Source organism: Bufo bufo, chromosome 2 (genome assembly GCF_905171765.1).
Source record: "Bufo bufo chromosome 2, aBufBuf1.1, whole genome shotgun sequence".
NCBI classification, from domain to species: Eukaryota; Metazoa; Chordata; class Amphibia; order Anura; family Bufonidae; genus Bufo; species Bufo bufo.
Genome location: NC_053390.1, coordinates 770,925,485 through 770,944,776, shown reverse-complemented (window position 1 = coordinate 770,944,776; position 19,292 = coordinate 770,925,485). Strand labels below are relative to the sequence as shown.

Here is a 19,292-nt window from a genome sequence, read left to right as displayed (position 1 = left end):
AAACGCTTTGACTTATCCAGGCCATTCTGAGATTGTTTTTCGTCACATATTGTACTTCATGACACTGGTAAAATGAAGTAAAAAATAATAATTTTTATTTATTTAAAAAAAAAAAAAAAAAATTACCAAAAAGTTTTAAAAAATTTTAAATTTCCAAGTCTCTATTTCTCTACTTCTATAACACATAGTAATACCTCCAAAAATAGTTATTACTTTACATTCCCCATATGTCTACTTCATGTTTGGATCATTTTGGGAATGATATTAAATTTGTTGGGGATGTTACAAGGCTTAGAAGTTTAGAAGCAAATCTTGAAATTTTCAAAAACCCAATTTTTAGGGACCAGTTCAGGTCTGAAGTCACTTTGCGAGGCTTACATATTAGAAACCACCCAAAAATGACCCTATTCTATAAACTACACCCCTCAAGGTATTCAAAACTGATTTTACAAACGTCGTTAACCCTTTAGGTGTTCCACAAGAATTAATGGAAAATAGAGATACAATTTCAAAATTTCACTATGATTTTTGCGGGATGAGATGACGGTTTTATTGGCACTATTTTGGGGTGCGTGTGACTTTTTGATCGCTTGCTATTACACTTTTTGTGATGTAAGGGGACAAAAAATGGCTTTTTTACACCGTTTTTATTTTTATTTTTTTACGGTATTCACCTGAGGGGTTAGGTCATGTGAGAATTTTATAGAGCAAGTTATTACGGACGCGGCGATACCTAATATGTATACTTTCTTTTTATTTATGTAAGTTTTACACAATGATTTCATTTTTGAAGCAAAAAAAAACATGTTTTAGTGTCTCCATATTCTGAGAGCCATAGTTTTTTCAGTTTTTGGGCGATTATCTTAGGTACGGTCTCATTTTTTGCGGGATGAGATGACGGTTTGATTGGCTCTATTTTGGGGTGCATATGACTTTTTGATCGCTTGCTATTACAAATGATGTAAGGTGACAAAAAATGGTTTATTTAGCACAGTTTTTATTTTTTACGGTGTTCATCTCAGGGATTAGGTCATGTGATATTTTTATAGAGCCGGTCGATAGGGACGCAGCGATACCTAATAGGTATACTTTTTTTTATTTATGTAAGTTTTACACAATAACAGCTTTTTTAAAACCCAAAAAATTATGTTTTAGTGTCTCCATATTCTGAGCCATAGTTTTTTTTTTTTTTTTTTGGGCGATTGTCTCAGGTAGGGGTTTATTTTTTGAGGGATGAGGTGACGGTTAGATTGGTACTATTTTGGTAGGCAAACGCCTTTTTGATCGCTTGTTGTTGTACTTTTTGTGATGTAAGGTAAAAAAAAAATGGTTTATTTAGCACAGTTTTTATTTTTTACGGTGTTTATTTGAGGGATTAGGTCATGTGATATGCTTATAGAGCCGGTCGATACGGACACGGCGATACTTAATATGTATACTTCTTTTTTTTCCCCCTATTTTTTGCCTATTATTTGGGGAAAATGACGTTTTTGTTTATTTTTACTTGAAACTTAATTTTTTGTCCCACTTTGGGACTTGAACTTTTGGGGATCTAATCCCCTTTACAATGCATTCCAATACTTCTGTATTGGAATGCATTGGCTGTATGAGTAATACTGTGTGCATTACTCATACAGCTTCCGGTCTATGAGATCCAGGGGGCTGGATCTCCCAGGCACGTCACAGGAAGGCAGCGGCGATGCCTCAGGAAGGCATCGCGCGGCCTTCCATGCCATCGGGTCCCCCCTACAGCCGCATGGGGACCCGATGGCACCGCCGTAAACCTCAGGTAAAGCCGCAAACCGCAGGTCTGAATTGACCTGCGCCGCGCCGCAATCTAGTTTTAAAGTTATGACGTACCGGTACGTCATGGGTCCTTAAGGACTCGGGAAACATGCCGTACCGGTACGTCATAAGTCCTTAAGGGGTTAATCTTTCCTGGTAAGTTTTATCCTGCAATCCATGTACTAGTTTAGTAGCTCTTCTCCGAACTCTCTCCAAAGTATCAATATCCTTCTGGAGATATGGTCTCCTGTACTGAGCACAATACTCCAAATGAGGTCTCACTAGTGCTCTGTAGAGCGGCATGAGCACCTCCCTCTTTCTACTGGTAATGCCTCTCCCTATATACCCAAGCATTCTGCTAGCATTTCCTGCTGCTCTATGACATTGTCTGCCTACCTTTAAGTCTTCTGAAATAATGACCCCTAAATCCCTTTCCTCAGATACTGAGGTTAGGACTGTATCACTGATTTTATATTCTGCTCTTGGGTTTTTACACCCCAGGTGCATTATCTTGCACTTATCAACATAAAATTTTAGATGCCAGATTTTTGACCATTCCTCTAGTTTTCCTAAATCCTTTCCCATTTGGTGTATCCCTCCAGGAACATCAACCCTGTTACAAATCTTTGTGTCATCAGCAAAAAGACACACGTTACCATTCCAGGCCTTCTGCAATTTCGCTGAACAGATCCCTGAGGTACCCCACTGGTAACAAGACCTTGGTCTGAATATACTCCATTGACTACAACCCTCTGCTGTCTGTCCCTCAGCCACTGCCTAATCTATTTAACAATATGGGAGTCCAAGGACAAAGACTGTAATTTATTGATAAGTCTTCTATGTGGGACAGTATCAAAAGCCTTACTAAAGTCTAGATAAGCGATGTCTACTGCACCTCCGCCATCTATTATTTTAGTCACCCAATCAAAAAAATCAATAAGATTAGTTTGACATGATCTCCCTGAAGTAAACCCATGCTGTTTTTCATATTTCAATCCATGGGATTTTAGATGTTCCACAATCCTCTCCTTAAGTATGGTTTCCATTAATTTCCCCACTATTGATGTCAGGCTTACTGGCCTATAGTTGCCCGATTCCTCCCTACCTTTCTTGTGAATGGGCACAACATTTGATAATCTTCTGGGACGACTCCTGTTACTTACTAATGTATTGTGATTGTCCATTTTGCCTCCTTTGCTGGCAGGATTCATTTTTCCATCACATTATACACTGTTTGTTTCCATGGTTACAGGCCACTCTGCAATCCATCAGTGGTGGTCGTGTTTGCAGAATATAGGAAAAAGCGCTAGCCTATGTGCGCTCCCATGGTCCCGGCCACCAGAGAGGCTTACACTTTTTCCTATAGTGTGCAAGCATGACCACCACTGATGGATTGCAGGGTGGTCTGTAACCATGGAAACAAACAGTGTATAATGTGACGGAAAAATGAATCCAGCCAGCAAAGGAGGCAATATGGGTAATAACTATACATTAGTAAGTGCCTTGTATTAACTTTCTCTACATGATAAATGCCACTTACTGAAGTTGCAGCAGGCATGGGGCTTGCAGAAAAGCAAGTTACCCAGAAATGAAACTTTTAATCCCACCTCTCCACCTTCATATCTTGCAAAATGGACAACAGAACTGGGCAGAGATTTCAATAACTCTGAGATAAAATATATCATTTCAAATGCAAGATCTAGATCCATTAGCCCCAAAATACAAGAAACTCATTTTAAAATAGTCTCTCGCTGGTATAGAACCCATGTTTTACTCAATTGCATGTTCCCAGACATATCCCCATTATGCTGGAGATGTGAAATTGAGCGGGGTACTATTTCTCACATCTGGATCCACTGCAAACAACTAGAAACCTTCTGGAAGTCCATCACCTTAATAGTCAACAAAACTTTCAATACGACAGCTAAAATCCCCCCAAACCTGATTCTATTCAGTATATTTGATATACATACTTCTACTATTAGACATCCTTTAACTTTACACATGTTAAACGTAGCCAAGTTGCTGATCCCAAAACTATGGAAAGAAAAAGAACCTCCTTCTATCCTAGAATGGTTAAAAGAGATGCATACTTTACATAATTATGAGAAACTAATACTAATTAGAGACGATAATAAACCCAGATACCATCAAACATGGGATCCATGGACCAAACTCTTAGATAATGATGCCATAACTGAATTTCTCTGATTATTCAGCTTTAACATTTCTGACCCTGTAATCATACAGTTAGATTAATGCCCGATTCCCCTCCTTCCCTCCCTACGTATCCCTTGTTAATTTTGTTCTCTCCCCAGTTATTGTTCTTTTAGGAGTACAGCTGGGACGGCCCGATTAGAATATTACACTCAGTAATTTAGAAGTTGACTTAATCCGAATTATTAGAAAACTGTATTGAAATAGGTTCATAATCAACTAGTCATCATCTTATTGTGTTATCAATAAAGACTTCGGTCCTAATTTTCTGTATGATTACTTGTCATCCCAGCGACAATTGTTATGATTTTGAGAGTTAGATTATTATCATTAATACTTTTATTTATGTATAATCTCATTATAATACATGACATGACATTTAATGCTATGTATATAAATTTTTATTTAATTTTTTGTATATGACATTGATTTACTTTACTCTTTCGTTGGAAAGAATAATGTTGCTTTTTTGAATTTGAATAAAGAAAGAATTTAAACAGAAATCTAACTTTTGGAGTACACGCCGCAATTAAAAATGATAATAATGCAACTACCGAAAAGTAATTTTAAGAAAAAGATAAAATAAATGCCCACTGCCAGAGCAAGTCCCAGCATTAGTAACCTAAATTTACTGATATACGGCAATTGCCAACCATACAAGTGTATCTCCTAACTGCAGCAATCTGAACTCTGAATCGTTACATTTACGTTGCTGCGCAGGCGCAATCCGCAGCCTAACCTGCGCCTTTTTTCTATGTCTTGTGCTCTCGTCTGTGTGGCCCTGGGAATAACTGATGTGTCTGCAAGTTTCTCTTCAAAGGCCGAAAATGCAGCTGAAATTAAAGGGCAAAATACAAACATATAAAGTATGTACAGGATTCCTCGCCGCCAGATCCACGTCTGCTTGTGGGACTGTGCGGAAAAATCAACGCAGCCTCCCTACCCGCCCCCCCCCGGAAGGTACCTATCCCCAGGGGTGAGACCCGTGCCCTTACCAGTGGAAACCTGTTGCTGGTCAGATATAAGGACAAGAGGGATGTCCTTGTACTGTCCACAATTCACGGTAACGGCATCACCCCTGTCCCTGTGCGAGGTACTGCGGCAACGGTCCTTAAGCCCGATTGCATCGTCGACTGCAATCGGTATATGGGAGGAGTTTATCTATCTGATCAAGTCCTCAAGCCATATAACGCCATGCGCAAAACCCGGGCATGGTGCAAAAAAGTTGCGGTCTGCTTGGTGCAGGTTGCCTTGTACAACTCTTTTGTGCTGTCCCGGAGCGCTGGCAACACAAGGACATTCCTTTAGTTCTACGAGGCAGTCCTCAAGGACCTGATCTTTTCTGACCGGGAAAGAGCAGGCCAGAGTACCTCGGGAACTGGAGGCGCCCGGATCGTCCCTGGCCAACACTTTCCAGGTGTGGTCCCCCATACTGGAAAGAAGGGACGGACCCGAAAAAGGTGCAGAGTGTGTCACAGGAAGGGGATACGGAAGGACACCACTACTCAGTGTGACACGTTCCCCGATCATCCGGGCCTCTGCATTGACGGTTGCTTCAGGGAGTACCACACTTCCATGGGGTACTAAATTTATGTTCCCCTTCCCCAATTTAGCCACTGACAATCGGATAAAAAACTATGGTTCTCAGACTTGAGACACTAAAACTAAAAAAATATTTTTTCAAAAATATTTAGTAAAACTAAGGCCTCATGCACACGACCGTTGTGTGCACCTGTGGCCGTTGTGCCGTTTTCCGTTTTTTTTCGCGGACCCATTGACTTTCAATGGGTCCGTGGAAAAATCGGAAAATGCACCGTTTTGCAGCCGCATCCGTGATCCGTGTTTCCTGGCCGTGAAAAAAATATGACCTGTCCTATTTTTTTCACGGCCAACGGTTCACGGACCCATTCAAGTCAATGGGTCCGTGAAAGAACACGGATGCACACAAGATTGGCATCCGTGTCCGTGATCCGTGGCCGTAGGTTAGTTTTTATACAGACGGATCCGAAGATCCGTCTGCATAAAAGCTTTTTCAAAATGTGGTATTGCATTTCAGCTCGATTCAGTTCAACAGAGCTAAGCTCCAATTGTAAGGCAAAGACGATGGAACTAGATTCTCACTCAAGCTTTATGTCTCTGGAGTCAAGGATCAGCTCAGTATATATATATGCCCTATATAACCAAAACAGAAATTGTCCAACTCCAAGAGAACTTAACTCTTTATTCCATTCGTTTAAAATCATCCATCGATTTTAGTCATAGCATGAATCAATTGTAATGAGACAGTGCGCAATATATTGTCTAGATATAATTCAATATCTCTAGCAGTACTGTGGCATTGTGACCATATTTTGTTTTTAACCGTTTCAAGACCAAGCCATTTTTGACCTTCGTGACTACATCTAATTTTGCAAATCTGACATGTGTCACTATATGTGTTAATAACTTTGGAACGCTTTTACTTATCCAAACCATTCTGAGATTGTTTTCTCGTGACACGTTGTACTTCATGATAGTCATAAATTTGAGTCAATATATTTCACCTTTATTTATGAAAAAATCCCAAATTTTCTAAATGTCACTTTCTCTGCTTTTAAAACAGAAAGTGATGCCTCACAAAATATTTATTACTTAACATTCCCCAAAAGTCTACTTTATGTTGGCATCATTTTGTAAATGTAAATTTTTTAGGATGTTAGAAGGCTTAGAATTTTAAAAGCAATTCTTAAAATTTTTAAGAAAATTACCAAAACCCACATTTTAAAGGACCATTTCAGGTCTGAAGTCACTTTGTGGGGCTTAGATAGTGGAAACCCCCCATAAACGACCACATTACAGAAACTACACCCCTCAAGTTACTCAAAACTGATTTTACAAACTTTGTTAACCCTTTAGGTGTTCCACAAGAATTCAAGGAAAATAGAGATGAAATTTCAAAATTTCACTTTTTTGGCAGATTTTCCATTTTAATAAAAAAAATTCTTTAACACATCGAGGGTTAACAGCCAAACAAAACTTAATATTTATTACCCTTATTCTGCGGTTTCCAAAAACATCCCACATGTGGTCGTAAACTGATAAGGGAACACAGCAGGGCGCTGAAGAAAAGGAGCGCCATATGGTTTTTGGAAGGCAGATTTTGCTGGACTGGTTTTTAGATGCCATGTCCCATTTGAAGCCCCCCGATGCACCCTTACAGTAGAAACTCCCAAAAAGTGACCCCATTTTGGACACTAGGGGATAAGGTGCCAGTTTTATTGGTACTATTTTGGGGTAAATATTTTTAATTGCTCAATATTGCATTTTTTGTGAGGCAAGGTAACCAAAAAATGGCTGTTTTGGCACCATATTTATTTTTTACAACATTCATCTGACAGGGTAGATCATGTGCTATTTTTATAGAGCAGGTTGTTACGGATGCAATGATATCAAAATAGGTCTACTTTCTTTGTTTCAGTTTTACATAACAAAGCATTTTTGGGAAAAAAATTATGTTTTTCTGTCTCTATTTTGCCCTTATTTTTTTATTTTTCTGCCGATAGTCTTGTGCAGGGGCTCGTTTTTTGTCAGAAAGAGTTGACGTTTTTATTGGTACCATTTTTGGGTACATATGATTTTTTGATCATTCATTATTACCCTTTATGGGGCAAGGTGACCAAAAAATTGGTTGTTTTGAAACAGTTTTTATTTATTTATTTTTACAGCGTTCATCTGAGGGGTTAGGTCATGTGATATTTTTATAGAGCAGATTGTTACGGACGTGGTGATACCTAATATGTATACTTTTTCTTATTTATTCAAGTTTTACACAATAATAGCATTTTTTTAAATAAAAAATGATGTTTGAGTGTCTCCATAGCGCGAGAGCCATAGGTTTTTTATTTTTTCACTGATTGTCTTAGGTAGGGTCTCATTTTTTTGCGAGATGAGGTGACGGTTTGATTGGTACTATTTTGGGGGGCATACGCCTTTTTGATCGCTTGGTGTTGCAATTTTTGTGATGTAAGGTGACAAAAAAATGGCTTTTTTGACACAGTTTTATTTATTTTATGGTGTTTATCGTACGGGGTGGATCATGTGATATATTAATAGAGCTGGTTGTTACGGATGCGGCGATACCTAATATGTACACTTTTTAAAATGTATTTCACTTTAACACAATAATAGCTTATTTGAAACAAAAAAAATGATGTTTTAGTGTCTCCATGTTCCGAGAGCCATAGTTTTTCTTATTTTTTGAGCGATTTTCTTATGTAGGGGCTCATTTTTTGCAGGATGAGGTGACTGTTTTATTGGTACCATTTTGTGGGACATACGTCTTTTTGATCGCTTGGTGTTGCACTTTTTGTGATGTAAGGTGACAAAAATGGCTTTTTTTTTACAGTTTTTTTTTTTTTTTTTTTAATGGTGTTTATCGGACGTGGTGGATCATGTGATATATTTATAGAGCCGGTCATTACAGACTAGGTGATATTTTGTAATCTCTTATAAATAAGCGGATATAGGAAAAGGCAATTTATTTTAATTTTAAGTTACATTTTTTTTTTCACACTTTTTTTTATCAAGTCCCACTTGGATCTTGAAGATCCAGTGGGGCTGATGGCTGTACTATACTTTGCAATGCTCTTGCATTGCAAAGTATAAGACTATCAGTTTTACACTGATAGATGGCAACACTGGATGCCTTTGCAAGGTGTTTGGTTGCCATGGCAACCATCGGGCCGCTGCCATCGCAGCGCAGCAGCCCGATGGTTAAGAGAGGGAGCCCCCTCCCTCTGTTAACCCCTTGGATGCCACTGACTGCGGCATCTAAGAGGTTGCAGCAGAGTGTCAGCATACAGCTGACACTCGCTGCTGATGGCGGCGGCTCAGGAACGGAGCCGCCGCCATCAAATACATCGAGGGGACCGCATCAGGGGCAGGGGGCACAAATGGGGGCAGGGCCGGAAAGGAGGGGGTACGGCCAGCATGGAGGGGGCAAAGCCAGAACAGAAGTGGCATGGCCGGCATAGAAGTGGCACGGCAGGACACATCAGGGTGCACAAATCAGCTGATGCCTGATTTCAGGCTCTGATCTGCAGAGTGCAGATCAGAGCCTGAAACCGGCTTTTTTACACTGCCGCGATCCGATTGGTTAGTCTGCATAGACTAACCAATAGGAGCGATCGCCGACAAGGGATCACTCTGATTGGTCCCTTGCCGGCATTACTGGACTGTACGCTGTCCGTGACAGCAGCAGTGCAGTGGCTGAAGCTCAGCAGCGCTTGGTTTAAAGAGCTGCCAGACGTTTATATACGTGCTATCTGCACGGGGTATGTGCAAATAGCACGTATATAGCTGTATGGATGTCGCAAAGGGGTTAAAGGTTATAGCCATCTCTTCAACCATTCTTTTATTATCTTAATGCACCTAAAATGAGAAAAGAATTCTGCAATAGACTATCAATATTCTACGGTTTTGTGTCTTCAGCTCTTTTAAAGACCTGTGTGTCTCCATGCTAACAGACAACAAACCCTGTGCAATGTGATGCTGCAGTCATAATCGCTTCTATCTGTCCATTACTCCCGGTTAACTTACTAAACATGCTTTAATATGGGAGAAACAGAAGGAAATATGACTACCGCTGCAGAAACATAACAATAAAACATTTTTAATTACCACTTTTTAATTACGCACTTTTTTTCCCTCCCAAAAGTGGGGGGAAAATATGATTGTATCTTATCAGGTGAATACTAATGAGCACGTCCATTATGGACGCGCTCATTAGTACAGTAAGACTGGGGAGCAGTGAATACAGCACACTTGGTGCTGGCTATACTCACCGCTCCCTGGTCTTTTTGGAGATCTGATTGGGGGTCTGAGCTGGAGTCTGATTGGGGGTCTGAGATGGAGTCTGATTAACATTCTCTGAGCTAAGGTCTGAATAACATTAGGGGTCTCATCTGAGGTCTGCTGAAAAATATTTTTCTTTTTATTCTCTTCTAGTTGTGTCTTATAGGGCGAAAAATACGGCAAATTGTGTGACAAAGTTGATTCAATTTTGATACAATAAATAAATTAGGTTCCAAAGATGGTCCTAGCCTTTAAAGGGGTTGTGCAGCTACTGTTTTAAACTTCAACCCTAGACTGCTCGACCTCTGGCCCCGGCTGCTTTGTTCTAGTTCCCTTCACTAGTCTTTCGGTCCCTGTCCTGTAAATTTCTGCATGGATGGAGTCACGTGTAGTACTGCAGGCAATGAGGTGTGTCCCACGGGGATCTGACAAGGAGCACCAGGGAGGTGGTATTTTTTTCCCACAGGTACAGCAGGATGGGGCTGAAATATAAAAAAAAAAAAAAAACACACACAGAAAGGTGCACTGCTGTATATAATACCTCCATCTACTGCAATGAGCAGACTTTGCTCTGAGAGCGTGCCGAGTTCAGCTGTTTATCGTCCTCGGGATAGTTCACTATTTCTGCCTTTACAATTCGCTGCCAAACCGATGTCAAAATTATAAGCGAAAGCAAAATGAATGGTCATGCAAAGGAAGAAAGAAGAGAATGATGAAAAAGAAGAAAACAAATGTTATAATAAAACACAATGAAAACACAAAGAAAGTAAGAAATATGAGCTACGGAAGGACACGAGAGCATAAAACACTACCACACATCACAATGATATGCGCACATTGAAGCTAATCTGCCCTTCACACTTTTGGGCCTAGTGGAATAGAATTCATGTCCACTGATTTACTAGGGTAGACTTTGGGTATGAGGGGTATGTATATACCCTATATAACCAAAACAGAAATGTTTCAACTCTAAGAGAACTTAAAACTCTTTATTCCATTTGTTTAAAATCCTCTGTAGAAAATGGAGTCTGCTAACACTTACGTGTTTCGATCGCAGCCCCGATTTAAGTCATAGCATAAATGAATTGTAATAAGACAGTGCACCGTATATTGTCTACATTTAATTCCATAGTATTGCCTTTTAAATAGTATCAAATCCAGAAAAGGCATAAAATCTATAGAATGACACCATCCTTCTAGAACAGGGGTGTACAACTTGCGTGCGACCCTTGATACCATTCTATGCGGCCCCCAACCATCTGGTAACAGACATGTATGTCTATGTCTTGTGGCTGCTCACGTGAATCTTTCATGTACTTCCCCATTAGATGGGAGTACTAGAAGTACTGTATGTTCGATGTGCCATAAATGCAGTATTTCCGTTGGTAATACCCCTTTAAAGTTCGTTTTCGGCCCTTGGAATTGGTTCAGGATGACAATGTGGCCCCCAGTCACAAAAGGTTGTGCACCCCTGTTCTAGAAGAAAATTGTTCAGTGCTGGTCTCAAAGGTGTTTTAAAGCTACTTCATACGGCACAGAGCTTCCACATGGTGCCGCAGCGAGAAGGAAAAAAAAAAAAAGTAAGTTAGGCTACTTTCACGTCTGCTTTTTTGCTGGTTCCGTCATGGATCAGCAGCAACGCTTCCGTCAGGATAATACGACCGTCTGCATCGGTTATGAACGGATCCGGTTGTATTATCTCTAAAATAGCCAAGACGGATCCATCTCTAAAACTATTTTAAGTCAATGGGGGACGGATCCGTTTTCTCTCGAGTCAGAGAAAACGGATCCGTCCCCGTTGACTTACATTGTGAGTCATGACGGATCCGTCTTGCTCCGCGTCTCAGGACGCACTCAGAAACACTGCTTGCAGCGCTTTTGTGTGCGTCATGGGAACAAAATGAAAGGGAATACATTCTGCTGCATTCCGTTTCCTTCAGTTCGGTTCTGTCCTCATTGACAATGAATGGGGACAAAACTGAAGAGTTTTCCTCCGGTATGACGGATCTCAGTACTGATAGAAAAAACGCAGATGTGAAAGTAGCCTAAAACGTCGGCAGATATAAAATGGGTCTATAAGCTGTAATCTTTGGTCTGCACCACATTTATTAAGTGTTTTAGGCCTTCAGGAACCTATAGAAGATGTAGGTGTTGTAGGCCTTCAGGAACCTATAGAAGATATAGGTGTTGTAGGCCTTCAGGAACCTATAGAAGATGTAGGTGTTGTAGGCCTTCAGGAACCTATAGAAGATGTAGGTGTTGTAGGCCTTCAGGAACCTATAGAAGATGTAGGTGTTGTATGCCTTCAGGAACCTATAGAAGATGTAGGTGTTGTAGGCCTTCAGGAACCTATAGAAGATGTAGGTGTTGTAGGCATTCAGGAACCTATAGAAGATGTAGGTGTTTTAGCCATGTAGGACACTATAGAAAATGTACATCCTTGTAGAAGATGTATGTGTTTTAGTCATATACGTCCCTATAGAAGATGTACGTGTTTCAGGTATGTACGTCCCTACTATATCATCTATATTGCACCATCCATGTTAGAAGACAATTGGCGGCAGACTGTTAGCACAATGCATGTGTGACACGGCACCAGTGATGGCCACAGAAGGATCAGTAGCAGTTTACTGATGTTAAACGCCTTGTTCCAGTGTCCAGGGGTACAACATGAAACAAAGGCATGGTGAGGAATTACACAAGGTTAGTGTATCTTTCCACTGGTGGTTGTCTTTATCTCGCCTGCAGACAGGGCAGTGATTTACTGGGGCTCAGGTTATCTGCTCACAGGCATAGACAATTTGTAGTCCTTCAGTGTGAAGAGCTGTTATCTGACACGCTGACATACCCTGGGGCACCTCTACAGAATTATCACACAGTTAACAGTATTACACTTCTTTATTTACTGCAAACATTTCTTCAGCCAATTAACACCCCGGACCTGATCCCCATTATCTAAAATGGTCAGAAGATATCTGCATGTGGAGAAGGGAAAAATGCAAAACCCAAGGTTAACAGTTTATAAACCGTACAACTCCTATCAAAACATTTCCAGATCTATACAGACAGCAACCCAGAGGAGGCGGACACATGCCGAAATAAACATCAGGAAAAGATTTTAGTATTATAGACCAGGAGAGTGGAGGCTTCTAAGTCATGAATGAAGACATTACAGTGCTCTTTGGGGTGTATGAGGACTAGCAGCTTCAGTGTCTCTCATTCCTCAGGCCAAGTTCTGATAGCGCACCGTGGTACAGTACCAGGTTTAAGGCACTGATCACATCACGTTAAGATCCCTACATTGGAGGTATGTCTGGAGGATCTAAGATGAAGAAAGGTTGCAGCGTACTGTATCATACTAGGCAGTCATACAGAAAGATACATTGCTAATAGGTTCCAACTGCAGAGACTGCGGAGGCCAAAAGGACACTCTTTCGGCCTCTGTTGAATGGAGCCTTAGGATACACTGAGCACATAGGCCAGGAGCTTTATACAGGCTATGCTCCAAACAAAGGGCTCTAATTTGATGTGAACATAGCCTTAAAGGGCATCTGTCAGCAGTTTTGTACCTATGACACCGGCTGACTTGTTATATCTGCACTTGGCAGCTGAAGGCATCTGTGTTGGTCCCATGTTCATATGTGCCCACATTGCTGAGAAAAATAAGATTTTGATATATGCAAGTGAGCCTCTAGGAGCAACGGGGGCGTTACTGTTACATCGCCCATTGCATTTTAATTGACTGGTACAGGCAGTGAAAACATCATCACACCTGGACCTGTCAATCCAAGCGCAGCAGTTGCAAAAAAAGAGGAAACTCTAGGTGTAATGGCAACGCCCCCGTTGCTCCTAGAGTCTCAGTTGCATATAATAAAACATCATTTTTCTCAGCCATGTGGGCACATATGAACATGCGACCAACACAGATGTCTTCAGCTGCCAAGCGCCCATGTAACAGGTCAGCCAGTGTCCTAGGTACAGATCTGCTGACAGATGCCCTTTAAATGCACAGTAGTTTTTCACCCATGTCCTCTCCCTACTCTAGATAATATTGAAAAAAAACACAACATACAAAACCTAGACCATAGGCCTAAGATACCCAAATCTGGGATAACTAGTCTAAGAATATGCTGGTGTTAATGTGGAGCAATAAGCGCCTTGTATCACATGAGAAGGTTTCGCCACATCTTGAAAAATCTCTGAAAGGAATTCAATCCTTTAGTTTTTCTCATCAAAAAGGGAAAGGATGGATTGTGTCCACCCTTCCTGAGGATCATACTGTGGCCTGTATGTGTGTGCTTTATAGACACTTATATGTCACTATAACAAGCAATTCAAGAGGATTGCTAAAACACATGCTGGACCGTCTCAGACTTTACATGTAGTAATATACAGGTGAAACTCGAAAAATTATAATATCGTGCAAAGTTCATTTATTTCAGTAATGCAACTTAAAAGGTGAAACGAACAGATGAGACTCATTACATGCAAAGCGAGATATTTCAAGCCTTTATTTGTTATAATTTGGATGATAATGGCTTACAGCTTATGAAAACCCCAAAGTCACAATCTCAGGTCCCCTTTGCTCAGGGGGTATGGATTAATTAGCTGACTAGAGTGTGACACTTTGAGCCTAGAATATTCAACCTCTTCACAAAATTCTAATTTAAAGTTGCATTACTGAAATAAATAAACTTTTGCACGATAGTCTAATTTTTCGAGTTTCACATTTCAAAAGAATTGGGTCCTCTTTTAGAGCAGGGATGCCCAAGCTGCGACCCTCCAGCTGTTGTAAAACTACAACTCCCACTATGCCCTGCTGTAAGCTGATGGCTGGAGGCTGCCTGAGCATGCTGGGAGCTGTAGTTTTGCAACAGCTGGAGGGCCGCAGGTTGGGCATCCCTGCTTTAGAGTCTTGTGGAATTCTACATTATATTACAATACTGGGCTGGAAAGTGCTGGTTTATCAGACATTCTGGATTATTAATGGGGTTGTCCCATGAAAATTCTTCGATATGGTTCAACCCCGGCTCTGAATACTTTTGTAATTGCATGTAATTAAATAATTTTTTACAATTAAATTCTTCTGTTTATTAGTGCCACCTGCTGTTTGTCCTTTTCTTTATTTCTCTGTCCACCTCAGTAACATCAGTTAGGTGGCCGCACATGCCCGGTTCTATTTGTTAACTGCCACCAGCCATATCTATTGTTAGATGCTGGTTACAGGGAGATCGGTGCCGCTGAAAGGATGCGCCCCCTCCCCGAGATGTGATAAGGAGCCAGCTGCAGCAAAAAGGACACACCCCCCTGAGATGTGATAAGGAGCCAGCTGCAGCAGAAAGGACACCCCCCCGCCCCCCAAGATCTCCAGACCTATGTGAGGTACAAAACTGGTTCTAGATATGTTTCAAAGAGACTGTCATGTACTATATGATGTCACTTTTACATTAGTCATGAGATAACCCCTTTAAACAGACCGCCATATAAAAAATAAAAAAAATAAAAATAAAAAATAAACTGTTTCCATGTTGTCAACACCAGCATTAGTGCACATGGCTACCTGAGATTGTTCCATTTCTGCCTTGTTTAACTTGATTCCAAGGATTTCTGCAGCGACTCTCTGAAAGCATAGGAAAACCTACAAAGGGAAAGAAATGGGAGTTTAAATGATTAAAAGCAGACATCCTCCAGTTACTTTCAAATAAATCAAGCCTTTCCTGGACTGTAAACACTGACGAGATGTAAACCCAGAATTTAGACTCGACGGCCCTTAAAATAACTCCAGCTTTGAAATTGGTGTCTTTTTAATACAGAAAAGTGTTGTGTTTAGCAATTGAATTCCAATACATTTACCAGATTTGTTTCATGGAACGAACATTTGTCTCATTGTTTTACAATGAAAATAGCGCTCCGCACCAAGTCAGAACAAGAGGAATTAGCGGGAGTAATCCAATAAAAAGAACAGCGCGTACAATAAAAGTGAGCTGGAAAAATGAGGGTCAAGACTGAACTAAGAGGTGGCAAGTGAGTGAGGAACATGTCCACTAGGTCTTCAGCTAGACTTTCATGCTCTGATGCCACCTCTTCTGGTCACTTTTTCATTCCCGCTTTTTAAGAGCTTTTTGTCTTTGACATATGACCTTGTTTGCAGAACAAGTTGGATATTTAATACTTCTGTATTGCAGTGTATTCTGATTCTACTGTTATCCTATTACAAATACCAAAATGGTAGGCCTGGGGTCCTGAACTAGGGGAGAGGAGATTGAGGGACAGAGCTATCTCCCACTGCACTGAATGCAGCATCTGAGGGGTTAAACGGCCAGGATTGGAGTTATACAACATATGCCCCTTGCACCATATGATTACCAGTTATGTCACAGGTCGTTAGAGGGTTAAAAAGTTTTGGTAATTTTTTTTTAAGTAACTATATTAAAAAAAGAATCCCGAAATCCTGCAGCCTTATGGCAGGCTGACCCTGCCTGTTCTGTGGAGATCGCTTCTCAGTAGTCATCTAATTATCATCACGGGCAGAATTATTGTAAAAAATTTGTACGGTACGGTAACTGTTTACTTTTCTCCCCACTCCTGTAAAGCTGCCAGAAAAATGGGAGGGATTAAGAATGGGAGACGCAAACAACAGATTTTGGGCTCATTCAGACGGCCGTATGCAGTCCGCAAAAATGCGGATCTGTTTTGTTTTTGTTTTTTGCGGAAAGTTCAGCATGTCCGCAAAGAAATGGATTGAATTCCGTATTTTTGCGGACCCATAGACTTCAATGGGGCCACGACCTGATTTTTACTGACAAGTATAGGACATGTTTCATTTGTTTAGCGGAGCTGTGGAATGGAAGAAAAGGGCCCTAGTGAAGTAGATGGGACAGCATCTAATCCGCCAAAAAACGGACCCGCATTTTTCCGGACAGCATACGGCTGTCTGAATGACCCCTTACCATAATTTGGGCTCATAGCATGAATAGATTTCAATTTCTAGCTCATAGACAAATTTATTAATTAAGAAATGAGGACCATTTAATACATTTGGCATATGTTACTCCAACCCCTACTTTGTTTTAAACCTTGGGTGTGAAATGCCACACTTACTAAATGTCACCCAATACGTCATCTCCAATGTACAGGATGCTATGCTCCATGTGGATGCTGTAAAGCACAGCACTGAACTTCTACTAACAGAACCGTAGCCGAGGCAAGATGGCTGATCCCACAATCATATAGTGAAAATAGAACTTAAAAAACCTACAGTTGCAAGAAAAAGTATGTGAACCCTTTGGAATGATATGGATTTCTGCACAAATTGGTCATAAAATGTGATCTGATCTTCATCTAAGTCACAACAATAGACAATCACAGTCTGCTTAAACTAATAACACACAAAGAGTTAAATGTTACCATGTTTTTATTGAACACACCATGTAAACATTCACAGTGCAGGTGGGAAAAGTATGTGAACCATTGGATTTAATAACTGGTTGAACCTCCTTTGGCAGCAATAACTTCAACCAAACGTTTCCTGTAGTTGCAGATCAGACGTGCACAACGGTCAGGAGAAATTCTTGACCATTCCTCTTTACAGAACTGTTTCAGTTCAGCAATATTCTTGGGATGTCTGGTGTGAATGGCTTTCTTGAGGTCATGCCACAGCATCTCGATCGGGTTGAGGTCAGGACTCTGACTGGGCCACTCCAGAAGGCGTATTTTCTTCTGTTTAAGCCATGCTGTTGTTGATTTACTTCTATGCTTTGGGTCGTTGTCCTGTTGCAACACCCATCTTCTGTTGAGCTTCAGCTGGTGGAAAGATGGCCTTAAGTTCTCCTGCAAAATGTCTTGATAAACTTGGGAATTCATTTTTCCTTTGATGATAGCAATCCACCCAGGCCCTGGCGCAGCAAAGCAGCCCCAAACCATGATGCCCCCACCACCATACTTCACAGTTGGGATGAGGTTTTGAGGTTGGTGTGCTGTGCCTCTTTTTCTCCACACAGTGTTGTGTGTTTCTTCCAAACAACTCAACTTTGGTTTCATCTGTCCACAGAATATTCTGCCAGTACTGCTGTGGAACATCCAGGTGCTCTTGTGCAAACTGTAACGTCCAGCAATGGTTTTTTTTGGACAGCAGTGGCTTCCTCTGTGGTATCCTCCCATGAAATTCATTCTTGTTTAGTGTTTTACGTATCGTAGATTCGCTAACAGGGATGTTAGCATATGCCAGAGACTTTTGTAAGTCTTTAGCTGACACTCTAGGATTCTTCTTCACCTCATTGAGCAGTCTGCGCTGTGCTCTTGCAGTCATCTTTACAGGACGGCCACTCCTAGGGGGAGTAGCAGCAGTGCTGAACTTTCTCCATTTATAGACAATTTGTCAACTGTCTACAACCGTGGACTGATGAACAGCAAGGCTTTTGGAGATACCTTTATAACCCTTTCCAGCTTTATGCAAGTCAACAATTCTTAATCGTAGGTCTTCTGAGAGCTCTTTTGTGCGAGGCATCATTCACATCAGGCAATGCTTCTCGTGAAAAGCAAACCCAGAACTGGTGTGTGTTTTTTATAGGGCAGGACAGCTGTAACCAACACCTACAATCTCATCTCATTGATTGGACTCCAGTTATCTCTTGGAGATGTCATTAGTCTAGGGGTTCACATACTTTTTCCACCTGCACTGTGAATGTTTACATGGTGTGTTCAATAAAAACATGGTAACATTTAATTCTTTGTGTGTTATTAGTTTAAGCAGACTGTGATTGTCGATTGTTGTGACTTAGATGAAGATCAGATCACATTTTATGACTAATTTGTGCAGAAATCCATATCATACCAAAGGGTTCACATACTTTTTCTTGCAACTGTATAAATCAGAAAATTAAAATAGATTAGAAAATAAAAACAATATGTTTCAGTGGCTGACTCTAATTATCAAAAAAATAATAATAAAAAATTTAAATCCAGGGGTCCTGTACCATTAAGAAATGTGGTTCAATACATTTTAAACTTGTCAATAATGCCCATCTATAGCCAGGATGCTAGCGTGAATCCACTATCTCAGGCTATGTTCCAATGCTAGCAGCATAGCTTCCCTCTATGACATGGTATCCATAATGCTGTGATAGATCCGTTGTCCAATTGACTATAAAGGCTTTTTCTAATTTGCATTACCATACTTTAAAATAATTAATTATGAAGGCAGCTGTAATTGTGTAATGTATTTGTTCCCTTTATTGCTCCTATCCTCCGTTCTGGGCTGTGGTCACATGACCATGTCCATACTGCTCTTTCCTCTTTCGTGTGATGTTATGTCTATGGGCAAAGCACCAACAGGGGCAGTGATAGGAGAGTGTTTATGTAACTAGATGGGTGGGAGGAGCTATAAGTAGCTGGATGTTGTTAGGGGCGGGGCTGGAGCTGTGGCAGAGGAATGAGAAGTGCATCATGGGTTTGGTTGG

The 19,292-nt window shown here is 40.7% G+C and overlaps 1 protein-coding gene across 3 annotated transcripts in view; it reads right to left on the bottom strand.

The window, feature by feature from the left end:
• Nucleotides 1-19,292, bottom strand: part of RAB28 (RAB28, member RAS oncogene family) — a 171,344-nt gene that overhangs the window by 5,150 nt on the left and 146,902 nt on the right. The window contains exons 6-7 of one of the 3 annotated variants that reach the window (XM_040419096.1): nt 15,395-15,472; nt 10,376-10,474 (exon numbers count right to left, since the gene is read on the bottom strand). In XM_040419096.1, the coding sequence (XP_040275030.1) occupies nt 10,382-10,474; nt 15,395-15,472 (171 nt within the window). In that variant the 3' untranslated portion in view covers nt 10,376-10,381. Of the gene's footprint in view, nt 1-10,375; nt 10,475-12,330; nt 12,810-15,394; nt 15,473-19,292 lie in introns of those variants that run through there. The other 2 variants (XM_040419098.1, XM_040419097.1) reach the window with 2 other exon arrangements.